We start from the raw sequence: 19,896 nt of genomic DNA, 5'->3' as shown, positions 1-19,896 counted from the left end.
CCTCGAGTCCCTCTGCTGAATGTGCACACGCATTTGTCTAAACAGCACTGACACTGATTTCCATAGTGTCTATTTTTAATTGAAGATGGTCGTATTGTGTTGTGGAAGAAGCCCGACTCTGACTTTGTGGCAGTAAAACCTTTTGCAGCTTATAATTAAAACACTCATCAGATCATTGATGTTCATTCATTGTAAGCTTTGAACATCAGACAGCACATCACAGAAGTGCCTTCAAAAGAGAATAAACCTGTGACAGAACAAGAAAATAAATGTAGTTGTAGTAGTATGAAATAATAGATATAAATTTCTTAAATTTTATATTTTTCATTTGCCTATTGATTCCTTTTATTAATTTTTTCATATCCTCACATTTATTTCACCTTTCTTTGCTTCTAGTGATGAGGATCTAAAAACAGGAGTCTTGGCTTCGTTTTTTCTCATTTTTCTGTTGTCTAATGACCTGATGAACTCTTTCTATAAACTTCAAGTCTTCTTTTCATTAAAGTTCAGAGTAACTGCTAGACGAAACTGGATGTGGGGTTAAAAAACGATATTTCCTCATGTGACCGATAAGGATGAGCTGGTCATCAGCCGGTGAGATGCTGTCACTTGGAAAGATGCATTTCTGCAGCTGTCAGGCTCATCTTCATGTGCTGGTTGGCTGCTGACTCTCAGCATATGGGGATGTGAGGACCATACATGATCATTTATAATAACTTAGTCACAGTTCTTAGTCTGTTGTGTGCATGTAAACTTGATGCTGTCTGCTCTGTATGATTTCACACACAGAGCTCTCACACTGAGTCCTCGTCGACTGGATTATTGTTGGATATTCACCAGCTCTGACAGATAGCGTTACATGATGCTTAGCTGATTGCTAAGCTGGACTAGACCAGGCTAGACCAGGCTAGACCAGGCTAGACCAGGCTTGGTTTCAGAGAAACTGATGTCCACATCTCATGTGCATCTCAAGAAGACGGAGAACGTTTGCTTAAACATCTCTTGTTTTTCTTTAAATTGTGATATCAGAAATAGACAGAAATTGTGTGTGTGTGTTTGCTTTAAATCAGCGACTCCTGTGAGCCAACCACAGATGTTTTTTCCTCTCTCCAGGATAATCAGTGATCAGCGACTCCCTCAGATCTTCTCTCTGAACTCATCAGGTGCAATTTTCTCTAATTTGCTCCCTGATGTCACCATACAATTTTGTCTTTTTTTAAAAACAAAAGCTCTCTCTCTCTGTGTCTCTCTGTGTCTCTCTCTCTCTCTCACACACACACACACACACACACACACACACTGGAAGCTGCAGTGCAGGACATTTTGACAGTCGATGGGACCGTCCATCAGCCGTGACAGACTGTGGGTGGTCATTAGATTCTCTGTATTTCTGCACAGGAGGGACAGAAGTTTGTTGAGGGTGACTACAAATCTGAGGAGCATCGTTTGCTTTAATTATGTTTTCCCTCTGCAGCTCGATACACTCTTCAAAAACAGAGTTGTGTGTTTTGTTTGGGAAAAACCTTCCCCAAATAACCGACGCATCAAAAGAGCCACAGGAACCAGAGAGTTCAGGAACTACAAAAGTTCCTCAGCTGTTAAATTGGACTGATGATGAGGTCAGAAAATCAAAGTCTGACATGCAATAAGACGAGAACACACACGGAGTTTGAGCTGTTGTTTCATTGTTTGTCCTTTGCTTTTACTTGTTTGCATGATTGTCAAAAACTGAATTCGTTTGCAGTCTGACCTGCGTGACTCGTCTGTCGAGACGCCGAAGCCGTCAGTGTATGACGATCCTGCCGGGGCTTCACACGCCACCATTTTGGTACGTCCCTCAGTGTCTCATCCAGATGCAGAAGGTACCCTGTAACCTCTGGATGAGACCGTAATGTTAATGTAGCTCAGTTCTGCAGCCTGATTGGCTACTAGGAACAAGTCCCACCTGCTGAAGGTGAACGTGACCGAGCGTGCGATGCACGAAGCAAGTGAGGGCCATTTGGTTGCGGTCAGTTCAGCGACACAAGGAGAAAACTGATTAAACACACTCATGAGCGCTCAGGCCACGATGAGACGGCTTCCATGCACCGTAAAACAGCTGATGTAGAGACTGAGAGTCAGGAGTTTACAACTTTCAGCGACGTCTCGAGGTGTGCTAGCTTGCTAGCTGTGTTAGCCACACGAGGGTTGGGTGACTTGGGAAATGTTGCCTTGACTACATTTTAGTTACAGAAAAACACTCTATTTTGTGCCCTGAAATGCCCTGAAAACAGCATCACATTGGAATGGTTAAACCAATTGTTGTTGCTGTTATTCAATCCGTGATTTAGAGGTTAAGACACAAGCACTTTAGTTCATGACAATAATCTTAATTCAATAATCTTAAATAGTTTGAAAACTAAAGACAATTCATCTGTGGTTTAAAATGAGCTAAAATACCCAAAAAGTAATTACTGTCTTGCAGTATTATTGTGAGAATGTGATGTGAATTGTTATGACCATAATGTAAAATAATGGAACATAGTTTAATGGTAGTAATAGCCTTGTTTTGTACAGGCTGGGTTTTTGAGATTCCTTGGATACCTGTGATTCAGGATTTGGAACGCTCCCCGCCGAGGGGGATGGCGAGCTACCGCTGAACCCGATCACCTTCTGATCACGAGGATTATCTGCTGCTGAGGAGGAGACACCTTGCTCGCTTCCCATCTTCCATCACCTGAATGCACCAGTGTGGTACGACTTGCTGACTTTACTTTATTTGACTTTATTTTACTCAAAGTACGACAACATGCACGAGAGAAACTTGAACTTAGCGTAACTGAAGGGATCTCAGAACTTTTGATGCACTTTTCAGAGACAATACCATTTAGAAGGAAATGAGAAGATCTGTTATTCATTAGTCTGTCAGTCTAAAACTGTTCATGTTCTACTTCCACAGTTTTATTCCACTCGTTGATGTTGAAGCATCCTGTGGCTCCAGTCCTCTTTATGTGTTTGTCTTATAACTCCTCAGCTCCTCCTTATGAATCCAGATACTGGTCCATCTGTGGTCTTCTCATCCTGTTATCCATGGGCGACACATGCATCCTGTTAGCTGTTAGTCAGGAACTACATACTGTGCCTTAAACTCTGCACCTTTTTTTATTTTTCTTTCTTACACACACACTTTGTCCCCAAACAAGAGTTGAAATGCATGCAAACTGGGAGAAAACAAACCCACAGACTGATTTCATCATACCTCAGCCTCACTGAGAGCGTGTGGAGGAAAACACATTCCCACAGTGGGTGGAGGTGCTGTGTTTGATTCTTCTGGCCGTGGATGAAGGGCCCACCGTGAACCCACCTCACCTCCTCGCCCCCCTGCTCACTCGCTCCACGCTGCGTCTCTGGCGGTCAGAGCCTCCTCGGGAACATATGGACTGTGTTATGAAAATGTCTGGACTGCACGGATCCTCCCGTCGCTTTAATGGCGTCAGCTGTAATGAGGCATCGAGTTGCCCGAGGAGGAAGTGCTGCTTCAGCGTTGGCCTGAGTTCAATACATTCTGTTTAATATGGTTTCAGGAGAAAATGTGCAGATTTAGATCTGTCAGACGTGCTCCTGCAGGACGATGAGAGAAATTAGATGGAAAGAACAGAAACTGATTTGTGTGGCTGCTGCAGATGAAGGTCATCAACCCCTCATCATACTGACTGCTGTCACTCCCATTTTCTGAGGAGGCACTTTGCTGTTCATGTCCTCAGCAGCCATGCAGATTTTCCCCGTGAGAGCAGACTTCAGGCGGCTTCCAGTCACGCAGCACCTCCTCACAGTTAACCTCCCACACTGAACAAAAGACGAGTTACGTAACAGAGTTTGGAGTAGAGCAGGATTATCATTTCCTGTTTAAAACAAAGTCATATCGCTACTGTTTGAACTTTTTATCAGCCCATCACGCAGAGGGAAATGGACACAATTTTTTGTTGTCATCGTCAGTCAGCTGTGACTCTGACCTTTGACCTCCAGGAGCTGAAGCTCAGTCTGCAGTCATCAACACGTGTTGAACAGGAAGTGTGAGTCCAGCGAGCTGCAGGAGTCCGTCTCGTACGGTCACCACATCCCAGTGGGCCTCACGTGCTGTTTGTTTTATCGCAGGGTTGCCAGTTTTCTCCAGCAGTCGTATTATTGTTTCTGATGCCATCTTAACCCGCCAACCTGATTCTGCATTTTGTGGCTGTCGAGGAGCTTCACTGAGTTTTTGTGGGATCAGGATCTGAGAGGCTGACTGCATTCAGAATCAACGGCCTGACGCCTGACGCCTGACTGCTTGGACGGCCACCATGTTGTTGTTTTTACTGGAGGAGACGACTTCGGCTCGCCACGATGAAGTGCGTCTCTTCTGACAATCCTGTAAGATGTCTCAGAGTGAGTCAGCCTGTTGTTAACTTGTTTTATGAACTCAGGTGAAAAACTCAAGATTATTTGGACTTTCAACATCTGTGTTTACTGATTTCAACAAGAATTTTCTGCGGATGTTTCCGGTCGACTCAGGCTGAATGTTGATGATTTCGGTGGTCGTTTGACTTCTTCAGCTGACGCCGGCGCCATCAGGCCATCTCACCTTAACCAGCAGAAAAGTTTTTCTCTCTCTGCTTCAGTCAAGATTTAAACTTGCAACCATATGCAATCACATCAACAGCTTTGCTTCTCCTATACATACTGTCTTTTGGAAATGGGGTAATTGTGTGTTTTCCAGAGAGTTAGACATCAGTCAAAGCCTCTTTGCTTACAGAGGGACGGAAATGGAGCTGCTTTCGATTTTCTTTTTCTTCACATGTGAGGCACTTCTGGAGGGGAGACGTCTTATCCATCTCGATCGTCAGTCATCGGTGTTTAGACCTCGTAAACTGTTTGTGTATGGAGGTCGTAAATGTTTGGTTACGCTCTCTCTCCCAGCCTGTAATCAGCAGCAGCAGATGAAGCTGGCAGAGAGGTGATGAAGAGCTGATAAACGGCCAATCACAGCTGCAGTCCAGTGACAGCATCATCTTTGGTCCACTCTGTTTGAATTCAGCAGACCTGCAGTTTGTGCTCAGCTGCAAATACTCACTCGAACATTAATCCACTGCTGATAAAATTGTTGCTGATAAAAACTGCAGTGTAAAATTATGCCTTTTCTGATGTTTACACACACATTGTTGTTTTTGCTCACACAGGACAACACCAGACGTTTCCTTTGAAAGGCAGCACTGTGTGAAAATGGAGTCGGGGTCCTTTTAGAGTTCCTGTCCTGTAACTTCCAAAGGTTTGTTCTCTCAGGTTGCAGCTGTTCGCCATCAGTTTGATAGAAAACACAGCTCTCGTGCTGTCAGCTTCACTGCAGATGAGCTGAACATTCAGAGTGACTGCTGACACTGAACTAAAGCTGATTATGGTCATTAGTCAAAGTAAAGGAGCTGACTGATGTCTGCGGTTTGTAAAATCACAGGTGTTTGGTTTCTGTATACTGCATTGAAGACATATTGAAGAGTTTATTTTACAAAGTGGATATACTGCTGTAGAATACAGCGTCTTAACGAGCGAACTCTTCAGATGTGCTTGTGTAAACACTTGAAGGAAACAAAGTCGTATTATTTTGCAGTCTAACTTTCACCAACGACATCTCACATTCTCAGGTGTGTGTTTAGGGGATGAAGAAGAAAGACACCCCGACATGAAACTGAGAGGACTGATGCTGAGGTTGTTTACTTCCTCGGCTGTCAATCACCATAATCCGATAATAACACCAACACAGTCACGCTGTCACATTCATTCAGCCGAGTCAGCTTCAGCTCTGCCAAAGTCACACGAAGGGCTTCGAAATCTGACATTCATCACCCACAGAGGATGGATCTTCATGACTTTTGTGCTCCGCTGACTTTTCATGTAGCGCCACCCAAAGGTCGAAAGCTTGTGGATGACGTAAGTGAATTTAGTTTTTCTTATATCATCTAAAACTACAGATTTTCTTTAAAGAGCTTCACAAAGTGTACAAAACTCACGTCAGTCATAAACAGTGTTTATAGCCATACTCAATATTTACACATCGAACTGGTTTGAGCTAACCAGCGCTAACACCGGTGCACTAGCATGCCTGCAGTGACAATGCTAATGTGCTATTTAGCAGATAAAATATTTATGGTGCTCATTTTACTTTAGCTTGTGAGCTCCTTCATTTATTTATGAATTCATTCACGTGTTGCCACATTTATTGATTTATTCATCTTTTTATAGCACATTACTTTCAGCTCGGAAGGTAAACAAGTTCCTCAGACATCAGAAATAAGTTTAAGGAATTTATTGTCAAATTGATAGTATGGGAGAACCGGAGCACCCGGAGAAAACCCATGCAGAAACGTGTAACAAAGCCCAGTGATCTTAAAATGGTGGACTTTGATGCAACGCCTCAAAGCTCCTTCACCTGCAGCTGCTGGTGTGCTGCTTCATAAGATGAACCCAGAGCACAGGCTATGCCCTGGAGGACATCCGTCCACTTGGTGCGGGGCCGTGAAGCTTTCTGTGCCAGCCGAGCAGACAGTTCGGAGACGTGAGTCTCAACGACTGGACGATGGCGGCGTCCACAGCTGGATCCTGTAATAATATCATGTGTACCGCAGAACTTGTCGCGCAGGTCTTTCAGCAGGGCCTTGCACACTTTCTTGGTGTGCTTGGTGTCAGAAGCCTTCAGTGGCAGTGAAGTCCGTCCATGGCCTGGTTCATCAGCCTCTTTGTGTGGGTGACCCACTCCTCCACTTCATTAACACTCTCACCGTCAGCTGGTTCTCGCTTTCCGCCCCGGGCGTAGACTCACAACCCGAGGCAGAAGGACCAGCACACTCTGCAGGTGTTTCAGGTGGGTCCATGGTGACCTCAGAGTCGTTGTCCTTCTTTCGGACTGAGGCTCAGCCAGTAAATTCATCTGCTGATTTTCATTGCTGATAGACTGAAGGAAGGAAACCTAAAAATTCAATGTGAAAGCTGTTTAGGTTGAGGAGTGGAGTTCTATGTGTGATTATTTGTCATCATTTTAAAGAAAGCAAAGCCCTGAGTAGAGCTGACAGTTTTGAGTCAGGGTGGAGCGACTGCTGACTCGTTAGTACCTCTGAGCAGCTGAAAACCACAAAACTTCGCTAAACTGTGTTTTTGTTGGACAAACTCGCATGTTTTTATCCATCATAAAATATTCTGAGTCACTGTGTTTTATGTTCCCAGAAACTCAGATTTATGTCCAAAACACTTTTAATAAACAGAAGATCATCAGAGGGTGAGCCAGGAAATTGTAGTCTTCTGAATTTTTTCAAGCAGAAATTTGGAGTCTGTCTGTTTCAACAAATGTCTTAAATTTTCCAAGGTTTACCAAGTCAGTGTAATGTACATTTGTCTGTTTTATTCCGACTTTAAGAGCCGGACACACACACGGTTCCCTGGTACTTCCAGTTTTTAAGGCTAAGTTCTGCTACCCACACTGACCTGAACTCTCACTCTCACAAAGACAGTGACAAGCAGATAGCATTTGTTTGAAATTAGTTTTTAAAACTGTTAATTCAGGAGTCACAAAACCTTTGCTCCTCAGACTCTCAGTGATCAGAATTAACTACAGAAACATAGAAACATAAATCACATGGCCTTCAGCTTCAGCACTTAATATCCCGTGGCTCTCTGATCCTCCAGCAGCAGCAGATTTGTGATGAAACTCAGCTAAGAGGACTTTGTGAAGACCTTCATTTATAATGAGCTGACTTCAACACTTTCTGTGATCCACAGTTCACACTGAAGCTCATTTTAAAAGAAGAGCTTCTCCTCCTTCCTTTCATCACCCAAAACAGTATTTGTCCCTCCCTTTCCCGCGGGACAAACAGGGACTATTGTTAGACCGTGTGGTCACATGACCCGTCCCGCCTCAGCTCGCTGTTTGACTGGCTGCTCCACCATCACCAAAGTGGAGATTCACACAGCTGACTGATGTGAAGTGCTGGCTGTGATGACAGTCTCATTACAGTCATCACACCAAATTAAATGACTGCCTGTGACTGTAAACTGACTGAATTATCTTATTATCTTTTCTTAATGTGATGATTGCTTTTTGAGGTTTTCATGGAAAAGAGATGTGTGTTTTGTGCTCTGGCTGGAGAAAATAATAAAAAAAAATCTCTCAAAAGGTTTATCAGCAAATGAGTCAAGTTCAACAGATAAATCATGAGAGTACAAAAGTGATCAGATCTGCAAGTGGGGTTTTTAACCTCTACATTTGAATTTAATATGCATTTTTGACAGACATTTCAAACATTTTTGAATGCTTTTTAGCAGCAGTTGATTCTGGATGATCCATGAAAGGCTCAGGCGTTCTCAGGCAGTGGTGGACTGAGGTTCGCTTCCACTTTGTGAGACACCTGGACGTTAGTACATGGGCTCAGCATTCTGTTTCATAAGTTCAAATGATATCTTTAAAAATCACAGAACCTGGAGTTTTTCCCATTCATTTCAATACGGTTCTTGGTGCTGCACTGCGTGGACATTCGAGGAACTGCAGCTGATCGCACTTTAGGTGAGGCTAACACTCAGGTGTGGCTGCTTATTACAGACCTGCCTGCTGTCCTCTCTACAGCTGTGCCCTAAACCTTGGTGTCTACAGTATCAGACACTTGATAATCAGACAGAGTCCCAGGAACATGATGATACACAGACAGGAGAAATGGAGGGACAGGAGGAGCAGGATGTCTCCCAGCAGGCTGTTCTCCCTGGGGTGTGGCAGAGGGACAGCAGGCTGAAGTGGGGGAGATGGAGGACATGGCGGAGCCTGGGGCATCTCACAGTAAACACCTGTCCAGCCCTGGTAGCACTGGCAGGTGAACTTGTGCTTCATGTCCAGGATGTCGTGGTTGTTGAGGTGACCGCTGACATGGAAATGAGGGCCCTTGGGTGTAGGGTTGCGGTGGATGTGGAAGTGCGGGTTCAGGTGCAGGTAGGCGCCCGAGTTCAGGCTCTTACGGACACACCTGCCATTCTTCTTGCAAAGCGCTTTGCTGCACAGCTTGGCAGCGGAGGTGACGTTAATGACATAATGTCCCAGAGGACCATCAATGTACTTCTTCACTGTCATGCAGTTCCTCTGGATAAAGCAGGAGACACACAGAGAGTCGGTAAAATTAAAAGATCTTACTTCTAATTGGCCATGTTTCAAACAGATCGCTAAATCATCTCTGCTGAGCATTTTCCACTCCAAACCATCAGTTAGATTTCCTTTATTTTTCGAGCAATGGGTCACTTGGTGTTAATTACTGTTGCTGAACCTTTCCTTTAATGTGTCGATGCAGTTTACAGTGATGGTTGAAGAATTTCCACTCGAATTTTTCATTTATTAAATGTTGCTGGCTAATTGTTTACTCCTTCCATCTTTTAATGTCTCCTTAAGTATGCATCGCATTGCCTCATACAAATCATATCAACCCACTGCTGAAATTAAGCAAAAAGGGGCTAAAGCTGACAGGTACCAGGTAAAAAGTCAACGTCGTCACCAGCCGAGAAGAATGGAGATTAAGAAACAGCATTGGTCTTGTATGGAAGAAAGACTTAGTTACCTGTTGTAGTGGGATTAAGGAAAGAATGAAATATCAACCCATATTCATTAAACCTTCCAAATAAATCACATTTTTTTGCTTTATTGTTGATTTGTACAAACAATGTCCTCTTTTACAAGAGATAAATGAGTGTGATAAATCATACACCCTTAAACTTCCCCAAGTTCAATAGAGAGCAGCTTTAAGCTAACGTTAGCTTAAACTCTTGATATTTCAGCATCCAGCACGACCTCATACAAACCAGGATAAATGAAGAATGAATTAGAGTTAGATGCATGCTAAAGATAACCTAACTCAACACTAGGTTAAAAACTGCTTATGTCAGAGCAGACAGTTTTGTTAAGGTATAAAAATCTCTAAGTTCCAAAAGAACCACATACAACTTAACTGTGATAACTGAAAAGTTTCACGAGTGATGACTGACTGTGGAAACGTTCAGCACAAGTGAGAAAAAGCTAATAAGTGGCTCCTGAAGTAAACTCAATGAAACTGAATTTTTTGCTGGCATGCAACCTTTTTTTTAATATTTTGTCATCATTTCATGTCACATGTACATTTTGTAAATTTTTACAAAGCAATTTACAAACAGTATTTTTTGGTTATGCTGTTCGCAGTTACCTGTGATCGAGCGTACTCTGATGATCCCCAGAGGACAACACCTGACGCTCCCAAAGCTGCACTCTCCCCGATGGTGTGAATCAGGTCCCTCTGGAACAGAATGACAGAGGTCTTTTTAGTCAAGTAAACACCTGACGCCAAACCTTTCCGTATCCTTATACGACATACTCACCTCAAACTCCTCCACTTTTTCATAATCTCAAATCTACAAATGTTTTTGTGGCTACAGAAATATGATGGACTACGCTGATATTACCACAAGGACAACAGCTAAAAACTACTACAACTAAAAACCAGAAACTTACCTCTGAAAGAACTACAAAGGTGTAGGCGTAGAAAGGTCTGGAATAGACGAACACAGGCAATGTAAAGTCGATACGGGCGATGGACGCGATCCTCATGGCTTCTTTGACTCGATAGTGGACAAATTTGACAGTATTGGGGGAGGACTTGAGCTCATAGTCCAGATAGATGGACGGGTAGAGGGCTGTGCTCTCTTTCCAAAGCCACATCAGATGGTCGTTACGTACATGTTCAACATTGGGGCATTCACCCGTGTACCGTTGCGGATGCTGCTTATAACCATAGTTGTAGCAGTCTGGGAACAGGTAAAACCCCCACAGCCCCTCTGGCCTGCGACCTTCAGCGAGGGCTAAAGTCAGGTTCATGAAGTCCTGCCCAGCCCTCTCAAAACTTTCTTTTGCTTCCTTTTCAACCTTGCTCTCTGGCCAGTGTGGGTGAAGTTTCCGGATCTGTTCCTTGGACTTGTTGCGGTAGATATCTTTAGACCCCCAATTCCTGACCCACTGAGGCCTCCAGTTCTCCCAGTCGATGACACCCAGGCCTCGAAAATCCTTCTGGGGGATTAGTTTATCAATATCGGCCCGCGCCTTGCTCAGATGTTTGGAAATACTCTGGTTCTGTGGTAGGCCACCGTTGATAGGAACCCCAGAGTTGGAAAAGTATGGGTAGTATCCCAAGTGGCTGTGGTAGAATATGGTAACGTTTGGGCCACTTAGGGTTTCGTTGAGGTTCGCTACAATGTCAAAAACACTGAGGTCCAAGTCCACCTTGAATCGAAGGCGACAGGACTCAGTAGGAGCATTCCATACGACAACAAAAGGCCGGTGAGGAATCAGAGGTGCCCGTGCAGGCTTCATCTGGTCACCCCTAACTTGGAACTTTATTCCAACGCCAACACACAAGGCCAGTACCAGGGGACGAAGCACCATCAGTGCCATGGTCCCCTATTCCTCATGGAGCAATTAGTGGTCCTACAAAAACAAAGGAGAGAACTGACATGTTTGTAGAGAAAATAAACACGTTATGAGCTTCAGTGAGCAGAAATAATCAGGCCAACCTGCGAGAGGACACATGAGTGATGGTCACTGAAGTGAATGCTCCAAATTCCACAATGCAATAAGACACAAAGCTCCCCTGTTCTTAAAGGGATGTGATGAAAAGACGGCCGGCTCAAATCCAAAAGCAGCGGAGACAATGTGGACTGTTGGACCAATGTGCGTTAACTCTCTCCTCTCTTTTTGTTGTCGTCACTTCACACCCTTTGAAACTCTAAACAATAACTTAGAGATGCTTCTTCCAGTCAGAAGGTCCAACTGTGGCCTCCTCACTGCAGAACTGAATTCATAGATTCATTCATAGATAGCACACACATGGCAAGAGTATAACAAATATTATCTAAACTAAAGAAGGATTCCGATAGTTTAATCTGAATCGATTGTCAGACAAAAAAGTGACAGTCCTGTCTGATTCACACAAGTCAGAGAGCGAGTGCACTACTGCTACAATGCATTTTGTACGTTTTTACAGGCAAATGGTATATGATGCATTGCACTCATGGACATTTCTGAGGACGTTAAGTGCTTAGCCCCCTTTAGAGTGTAGGTAACAAAATCAGGAGGCATTCTGGATGTGGTTTATGGACACTGTACTTCCCTAATGCTATACAGAATTGTATGGCACAAATAAAATTTTTTGCAAGTTCTCCATGGCCACATAAAATGAGTTGACAAGTTAATGTGTTGTACACATTATTGCATCAGTAATTGTAATCCACTAATGTGATTCTAGAAGCTGTTGACAACCACAACCACAGCTCCTGTTGTCAGATTATCAATGTGAATGTTGTTAGCAGTTCTTAGTAATGAAACCTCAAACACCAGGCTAAGCAAGGTGTCTCAGACGTCCCTCTTCCAGCTCCGCCTGGGGGGATCCTGAGGCACTCCCAGAACAGACGGGATGTGTAATCCTTCGACCGTGTGTCAGCTATTTCAGTTCTGCAAACGTCTCTGTTCAAAGAAGTAATTTACAGGATCCATGTGATTTTGAATTATTAAGAATTTCTTTATTTCTCAAATGAAGTCTGTACTTTTATGAAGGAACTACAAAGCTTCAAAACTCATTCTGTGTAGTTACACGTTCAGTAAATACTGAAACACACATTTTTAGTCTGTTTGTAGCTCTGCCTTTTATTTTCTTCTCTGTCATTCTTCTGAAACTGTTCCCTCCAGCTCTTTATGTAAGAGCCCCCAACCCCCTCCCCATCTAATTGCTCTTGGCGCCCCCTCATATGCAAGTAATTCATATTTCAATTTTTCCAGAGCTGGGGGAAAGACATCGTGACCCGGCTCTTGGTAAACATGGCCACTGAGGCTGCCTCCAAGGACGCCACGGAAATTCTCCCCTCATTCTCTTTGTGGGATTGTAACCCGAGCAGGGAGCACGAAACCGCTGGTGGGCTGAGGCTTCTCGATCATTTTCCTTTATCTGAGCAGGCACTCGCCCGGAGCTGATGTGCTCTGGTGAATTTAATGGCACAAGAACATTATGATCGCAGTAATCTTGGATGTGGATCAGTGAGTGGAGGCTTGGAGAAGAACACAGCGGAAGACAGAGTGCTCAGAGCCATAATGCCACCTTCAAAACATTTTAAGAGGGCTCTAATTCATGAAAGTTTCCTCATGTCCGGCTCATCTTAGGAAAGCATTTCTTCAGGCTGTGTGCAGTTTCATAATTCTCCCAGCTGGATGGTTTTTCTGGTGATGCTTATCCAAGACAAACAGATTGCGGTGAAGCCACTCAGGCTGTCTTTCAGACCACCGAAAAGCCCAAAACCTCTGGAAACACTGCTACTCCAGACCACAAGAAAGACCCCCCAAACACGAAGTCTGAGTTCAAACTGACACAGGAGACACAGTATGATGCGCGGTCTCAGACAGACACAACGATATGGTAAAAAACTCCACTAATTGGATCCAGATGAGAACAGGCAAAACTGCCAGTGTGAGTTAACCCTCGTGACTTTTAGCCACTCTGTGCTACTGGCACAGCTTTCAGGATGGCAACGTTGGTGCATCGCTTTGGTTCAGGGTCAAATATCTCAACAACTCTAACTATTGGGTGGACTGCCATGAAATTTAGCTCAGATATTTATGGTCCTTAGAGTATGAATTGTAGTAACTTTGGTTATCGGGTCATTAAAGGGAATGGCCGTGGTCAGTGCATTCGCTCTCGGGGGCAAATCTGCTCCACCGTGGCCAAGTGTGACGTGAACTCACTCTGTTCACCGGTAGCCAGCCGCCTTGACAGGGCCAGCATTGCTGAAAGAGATCCAGTGTGTCCAAACTGGATGAAGCTCTCTAGGCTTTTAGCTGTACTGAAACACTTTGTTTATCTTCATATAAGTCAGTGGTGCAAACTGAGCTAAAGGGGATGCTGAGGTTGCTCACACTGAGCGAGCTCACTGGGTCAGTCACTTTATCTTTCTGGCCTTTTTGTTTTGTCTTTACTGGACTGTTTGCACCCTCTCTGCATTTTATTCAGTCAGTGGACTTACTGTAGAGGAACTTAGCTGGATTTTTATCTGCAGCAGTGTGTGCAGATGAGATGTGGTGTTGGTGTGTTTGTGAGTCTAAGGCTGGTCTGGATGGGCCTGAGTGACTGTGTTTGGTTCATGACCAGCTCGTACATTGTAATCTGGAAAATATGAAGCCAGCCTTGAATTAGAAGTTAATGATCCACAGTTAACATCCAACAACCAGAGACAGAGTGACTGTCGTCGTTCAGCAATACCACACATCACGGAGTGTGTGTGTGTGTGTGTGTGTGTGTGCGCGTTGTGGGGCTTTAAAACCACGAAAAGCAGAAAGTCTGAGTCAGACTGCTGATTTGACTGCCAACATGTACATCGATTATGTTTCTGTGAAGTTACAAATGTGTCAACAAGACAAGGATGTGTGTGAGTCTGTGCATTAAAGGGACAGTTCACACCAAAATAAAAACTGCATAGTTTTCCTCTTACCTGTGGTGCTGTTAAAGTGTTAAAAGTGAGAGTGTGTGTCACTAATAAGTGTCTGCAAAGACAGAGGTAAACTGTTAGGCTTCGTTCTGCTTAAAACAAAGCAAAGTTTGTTGAAGTAGTTCATTTGAGGCCTAATGAAGCCTTACGCTCCATCACTCGCTCACACACTGATTATATCTGGTTCATTTCCAGGTTTCAGTGGAGCCTTGATTATGTTCATGTGTGGTTTTCAGGCTGCGGTCTCTCTGCTGCAGTTTCCAGATGTGATTTTAAGGTTTTATTAACACCAGCGCTCAGACATTTCACTGCTGCAACAACGACAAGCTGCGTTTTACATTTTACTTTCACAGTTTAATCCTGTTTGTCCACCCATCTGTCCTTTTGTCAGTAATTAATCCAGGATTGGAAGAAGCACACAGTTTTACTTAACTAAAAATATCAATACCAAGTGAACATCCTGAATTTAAAAGTTAAGTAAAAGTACAAAAGCATTAGTATCAAAATATCAAAAGTTAAAGTATGCCTTTTGTTAACTTGATTAATTTTTTATTAATGTTTTACCTGATTTATCTTTAACAAACATGTTTTCACTCATCCTGCTGTGTCTGCTTCTGGCTCAGCTTTGGGGATGTCCTACACTTCCTTCACCAGCCTGGCTCAGAAGCAGAGTTAAAATCTTTATATCTTCCAGTAAATTTCACTTAAACATCAGAAAGATTACATAACCAAAAAGTGGCAGGGACAACACTACAGAAGTACAGATATATGTAATATTTTTCAAATGGAATTAAATTTGATATTTAAAGACCTTCAGAGTCTGTGATATTAATTGTGACCAAATCTGACATGACAAAAAAAATGAATAAGAGGACATAAAAACAGTTTCATGACAAAGGAAACCTACCCTCCCGTCCCTGCTGACTGTGCTGAAGATCAAGGCCTCCTTGATGTTCTCATCTCCTGTTTTAAACCCCAGATACAGAAGCTGCCCATCTGATAAGCTGCTGAATTGTCTCTCCGTCTCTGTCCCCGTTCTGTCAGGTCCCTGGCGGCTCTTGGGGCAGTGATGCCCCCACTATTGTTGGTTTGGCCCCTCCTCATTTGCGCCCAACAGGCCTCTCATTTACTGGCCCAAACAGCAGATGAAGTCCTGGACAGTTAACAGCCTGGAGCACATTCTAGGCTCTAAAGACCATCCATCCATCCATTTTCTATACCGCTTATCCGTCAGGGTCGCGGGGGAGCTGGAGCCTATCCCAGCTGACTACGGGCGAGAGGCGGGGTTCACCCTGGACTGGTCGCCAGTCAATCGCAGGGCCAACACACAAAGACAGACAACCATACACCCTCACACTCACACCTAGGGGCAATGTAGAGTAGCCAATTAACCTAATGTGCATGTTTTTGGTATTGTGGGAGGAAGCCGGAGAACCCGGAGAAAACCCACGCAGGCACAGGGAGAACATGCAAACTCCACATAGAAGGGCCCAGACCGGGATTCGAACCTGGAACCCTCTTGCTATGAGGCGACAGTGCTAACCACTGCACCACCGTGCCGCGCTCTAAAGACCAACTGTGGAAAACATTAAATAAATTACAAATATAAGTAATCTATCAATCTGAAACTAAAAATGAAATCTAAAATAAACCACTAAACACACTTTCTCTGGTGGACCTTCAGGGTCTGCATCCACCACAGACTGTCACTAGTCACTAGCTGACACTGTGCACTAGTCCAAGTCATATGTTAGGAACAAATAAATAAGACAAAGAGTCTGAACTCTCCACCAGACACCAAACAGGTCTTTCTTTCAAGGTAATGACCCATTTCATTCAATCGCCTGCCTTTACCCTGTGAAAACCCAGATGACCATATCAGAGAGTCAGGAAGGAAGTCGGCAAACTAGCTAGCCAACTGGCCACCGTTGTTCATCATTGCTTGTGTTATGCGCTCGTGATGGAAAACATGATTATTCATTGTCATTGACGATGGTAGCTGTTTAACAATGACAAGAACAGCTCCCATAATCCTACACTACAACACGACGTCATCAAACTCCGTCTTTTGTTATTGTTTTGGTTGAGAGACCCCTAGTGGCAGAAATTGCATACCATGTGTTTAACAGTTAATGATTGTTTGATTTCTAAATAGTAAGAACTCAAAATCTTCATCACATTGAAAAAATTCTGCTAAGAACAGTATAAAAGTAAATTATCTGTTTATATTAATTGTTAGCAACAGTGCAATCAAACTAAACAAGTCTTACTTTTAAATGTTTGAAGAAGACACCAACATCATGTAGGTTACATGATGTTGGTGTCTTCAGTGTTAACCATATGGCCCTGATTCCCCACACATGGTGACCCTGGGAAAGAAGTCCAGTCAGGTTCTTCCTCACCCATCTGTATTTCCAGATGAGAAAACTTTATTATTATCTGGACTCCATACAGCACAGCCTCACCTCTGCGTCAGCGCTGCATTAATGTCCAGAACCATCAGTCTGCAGCTGCACAAATGGATAGACTCAACACCAAAGCAGACTTGGTATCACACTTCCTGCAGCCGCCATGCAGAATCAGCTGGAACTAACTGTGGAGTATCTCACTTAAGCTGCAAGTACAGTCACTCATTTCAAGGTGTGTCAGGAGGAACAAAAACAGGTCAGATGGTAAAGAAATCCCTTCAGACTTTTCCACTCACTTTTTGAGTGAACCCAGTGCAACATGCTGAAAAGTTCAGCCTGTCCGTTTGTCCTCAGTGGGTACGATAGAAAGGCTCCGAGTTTGCTCATATGCTTGTTTCAGCTTAGCTTAGAGAAACTTTAAGCTCAAGAAAACTGATCTACACCACAGGTTCTCTTAGATGACTTGTGCATGCCATTTGAGAGTGAATGTGTCTATATATATATATGTGTGTGTGTGTCTGATTTTCTAACTTTTTCTGGTTTGTTTTAATGCATTAAAAGGTTGGACTGGACCTCTTGAGTGATGCTGCTTTACAGGTCATACAGCAGACGATGCTGTGGAGGTGAGGCAGCTCCTGACAAGTGCTGCAGTGCTGAGCAGAGCCGATAAACGTGGAAAAGAGGAAGGGCGGTCTCCATGAGGCCTTGACGTCAGTGCAGAGTGTTTACATTCAAGTTAAAGAAAATGGCTGCAGTCTGACTGATCTGACCGATCCGATCCGTCACATCCGATCATGTGTCTGAAATACACAGGATGGAACATTTTAAATGTATTGATCTTCTCCTGTCTGTGACTGCTTTACTGAACTGCACTTGCATTGCCTGCAATGTCTGTGTGTGTGTTCGGTGTTTTTGGCTGAAGACTGAAATATCTGAATGACTATGGATGGATGATTATCAAGTTTGTTTCCTGCGTCCACAGCGGCTGGAGGAAGAATCCGCTGCGGACTTCCGTTGCTGGATTATGCTGGAAACTGCTGATGGCTTTTCTGAACAGCCACACTTGAAAAGGCAGGGTGAAAAGCTGGCCCTTCACAGAGAGGGAGGCTAACAGCACATTTTCAGTGCTGCACTCCTTTGTACTCACCCAGATGATACAGAAATAGCTCAAACCCTGCTTGCTTTCCCACCTCCTGGCCAGTCACTGTGTAAAATGGCCACGATTGTCTGATCTACTGAATGAATGAACGAACTCGTGGACAGGAAACAACACAGACAGACACGATGACTCCCATCATGCTGTTCTGCAGGAGCTCTGATTAGATTACACTGGCAGACAGAGTAAAGAGCCCAGGTTACGTCTGGGCCACAGAGGAGAATTCTGGGAAGAGGAAGTCATTACAGACTCTCTTCATTTGTCTGAAACGTCAGTCCATTTCGGAGATGCAGAAGAAGTCAACGAGTCCTTTGTTAAACTAACAATGTCAACATGACAGAAAAGTACTGCATCATAACGATTTGATTTGCATCAAGATATGCAACTGCTTCTCAGATTTAAAATTAAAATATTGTATTTGTCCTTGCCTGAGATGTGGGCGACATATCAGGTGTGCAGCCCATATTGTTCGTCAGATGACGCTGCTGATATGCAGCTAACGCAGAAAGAAACAGGATGTCATCGGCAGCCGAACTGGGTTTACCTGACGTTAGCTGTCTTCTAAATCTTTTGCCTCAGCTGGGATTCAGTCGAGTTCCTTCCCTGTGGGTGAAATCAGTGGAGACGTGAGGTTGGACAGCCCGGCGTCTACCGCCATCTAGTGGTGCCATCAGTCAAATACATTAAAACACAGAGACATGAAACAGCCAATGCTCCCCTCTCACAGAACTGCAACTTTAAGTGGAGGAGGCTGATCTGAGCCTCACAGACTTCAGGCTGAAGGAAAGTACAGGGAGAAATGGCCACATCTGACAGAATACGTGCATGAAGACTCACAGAACAGGTTTCAGTCGTGATCAAAAGTTTCACAGCAAGTTTTTAAACCTAAATGATCACCTGAACAGGACAAAAGAGAGCAGATGATCTGCATTAAATCCACCTCAGTCCTGCAGCGACTGGTCTGCCTCAGTAAACAGCTCCCTCCCCCACTGCCCCTCACCATCTGTTAAAATTACGCTCATCCCTGTTGTGTCTGACGCACAGGTGTGGATGAAACACGATGAAAAAGTTGGAACTTGGAGCTCTGGTGGTCTGTTTTCACCTGCAGTGTGAGGACATTTTGTTGGTTTGTGAATCCAACACTTTTGGTCAAAACGAGAAGAAGACCAGGAAACTGCTGATTTGCTTTGGATGTTTTTCCCCCAAGAAATTTCACCATTTTAAATGCTGATGTGATCAACCCATTTTATAGTGTTTGGTTATAAACAACAGAACTCAGAGGAAAAAAAAATAATTTGATTTGTTATGGTGGAAAAGTCTGTGGATCACAACAACAATTGCAACTCATCTTGAGGGGAACATGAATGTATGTCCCACAGTTAATAATAATAATAATAACCTTTTCTTTCTTATCTTCTTGTCTGGCAGGGCTTAAGAATAGATGAATCACTGGGATGCTGTTGCTGTCCAACACTTTCAGGTTGTCTCTGTAGGAGGACACTGGCACTGTTGTTAGTGAGGGTTCTGTGATAGTGGGGAATGGTCCCTGTATACAGCAGCGTGTAGAAGCAGCTGGTCTACAGATTAGTCCCGGTGTTAATGCTGCTGATGGACTTTAAACCTGCACTAGGCAGGCGGGACCTGCGGGACACTGACCTCTGCCGCCATTTATCCATCTGCCACCACCACCTTCTCATCCATCAGCTCCTGATTCCATTTGTTTTGAGAAAGGAGCTGATACTACATGTGTTGTAAATCCCAATTTGGGGTTTGACATATCATGAGGAGCTTGTTTCACAT

General features: G+C 43.9%; 1 protein-coding gene across 7 annotated transcripts; it reads right to left on the bottom strand.

Moving 5' to 3' along the window:
• Positions 1-8,247: 8,247 nt before the first annotated feature.
• hyal6 (hyaluronoglucosaminidase 6) lies at positions 8,248-19,787 on the bottom strand. Of its 7 annotated transcripts, none has more exons than XM_046395071.1 (6): positions 19,496-19,787; positions 18,641-18,754; positions 16,844-16,938; positions 10,520-11,488; positions 10,215-10,304; positions 8,248-9,127 (listed from the first exon to the last, which is right to left on the bottom strand). In XM_046395071.1, the coding sequence occupies exons 4-6, from the start codon at positions 11,453-11,455 to the stop codon at positions 8,645-8,647; spliced, it is 1,509 nt and encodes a 502-aa protein (XP_046251027.1). In that variant the 5' UTR covers positions 11,456-11,488; positions 16,844-16,938; positions 18,641-18,754; positions 19,496-19,787; the 3' UTR covers positions 8,248-8,644. The 7 variants fall into 7 exon arrangements, with proteins under 7 accessions (XP_046251027.1, XP_046251029.1, XP_046251026.1 ...); XM_046395073.1 differs by having other exon boundaries at positions 18,641-18,699; XM_046395070.1 differs by lacking the exon at positions 19,496-19,787 and adding an exon at positions 18,994-19,128 and having other exon boundaries at positions 18,641-18,699.
• Positions 19,788-19,896: the final 109 nt, after the last annotated feature.

Source organism: Scatophagus argus, chromosome 7 (genome assembly GCF_020382885.2).
Source record: "Scatophagus argus isolate fScaArg1 chromosome 7, fScaArg1.pri, whole genome shotgun sequence".
NCBI lineage: Eukaryota > Metazoa > Chordata > Actinopteri > Scatophagidae > Scatophagus > Scatophagus argus.
Note: the sequence above shows the minus strand (reverse complement) of the source record. Positions and strands in the feature narration are given on the sequence as shown.

Bases quoted from the DNA above. Each gene is read 5' to 3' on its own strand.
- hyal6 (XM_046395071.1), bottom strand. From the start codon at position 11,455: ATGGCACTGATGGTGCTTCGTCCCCTGGTACTGGCCTTGTGTGTTGGC. The intron at 10,305-10,519 runs GTAAGTTTCTGG...ATTCTGTTCCAG, and splicing joins CCTTTGTAGTTCTTTCAGAG to AGGGACCTGATTCACACCAT. The intron at 9,128-10,214 runs GTAACTGCGAAC...TGCTTTATCCAG, and splicing joins CAGAGTACGCTCGATCACAG to AGGAACTGCATGACAGTGAA.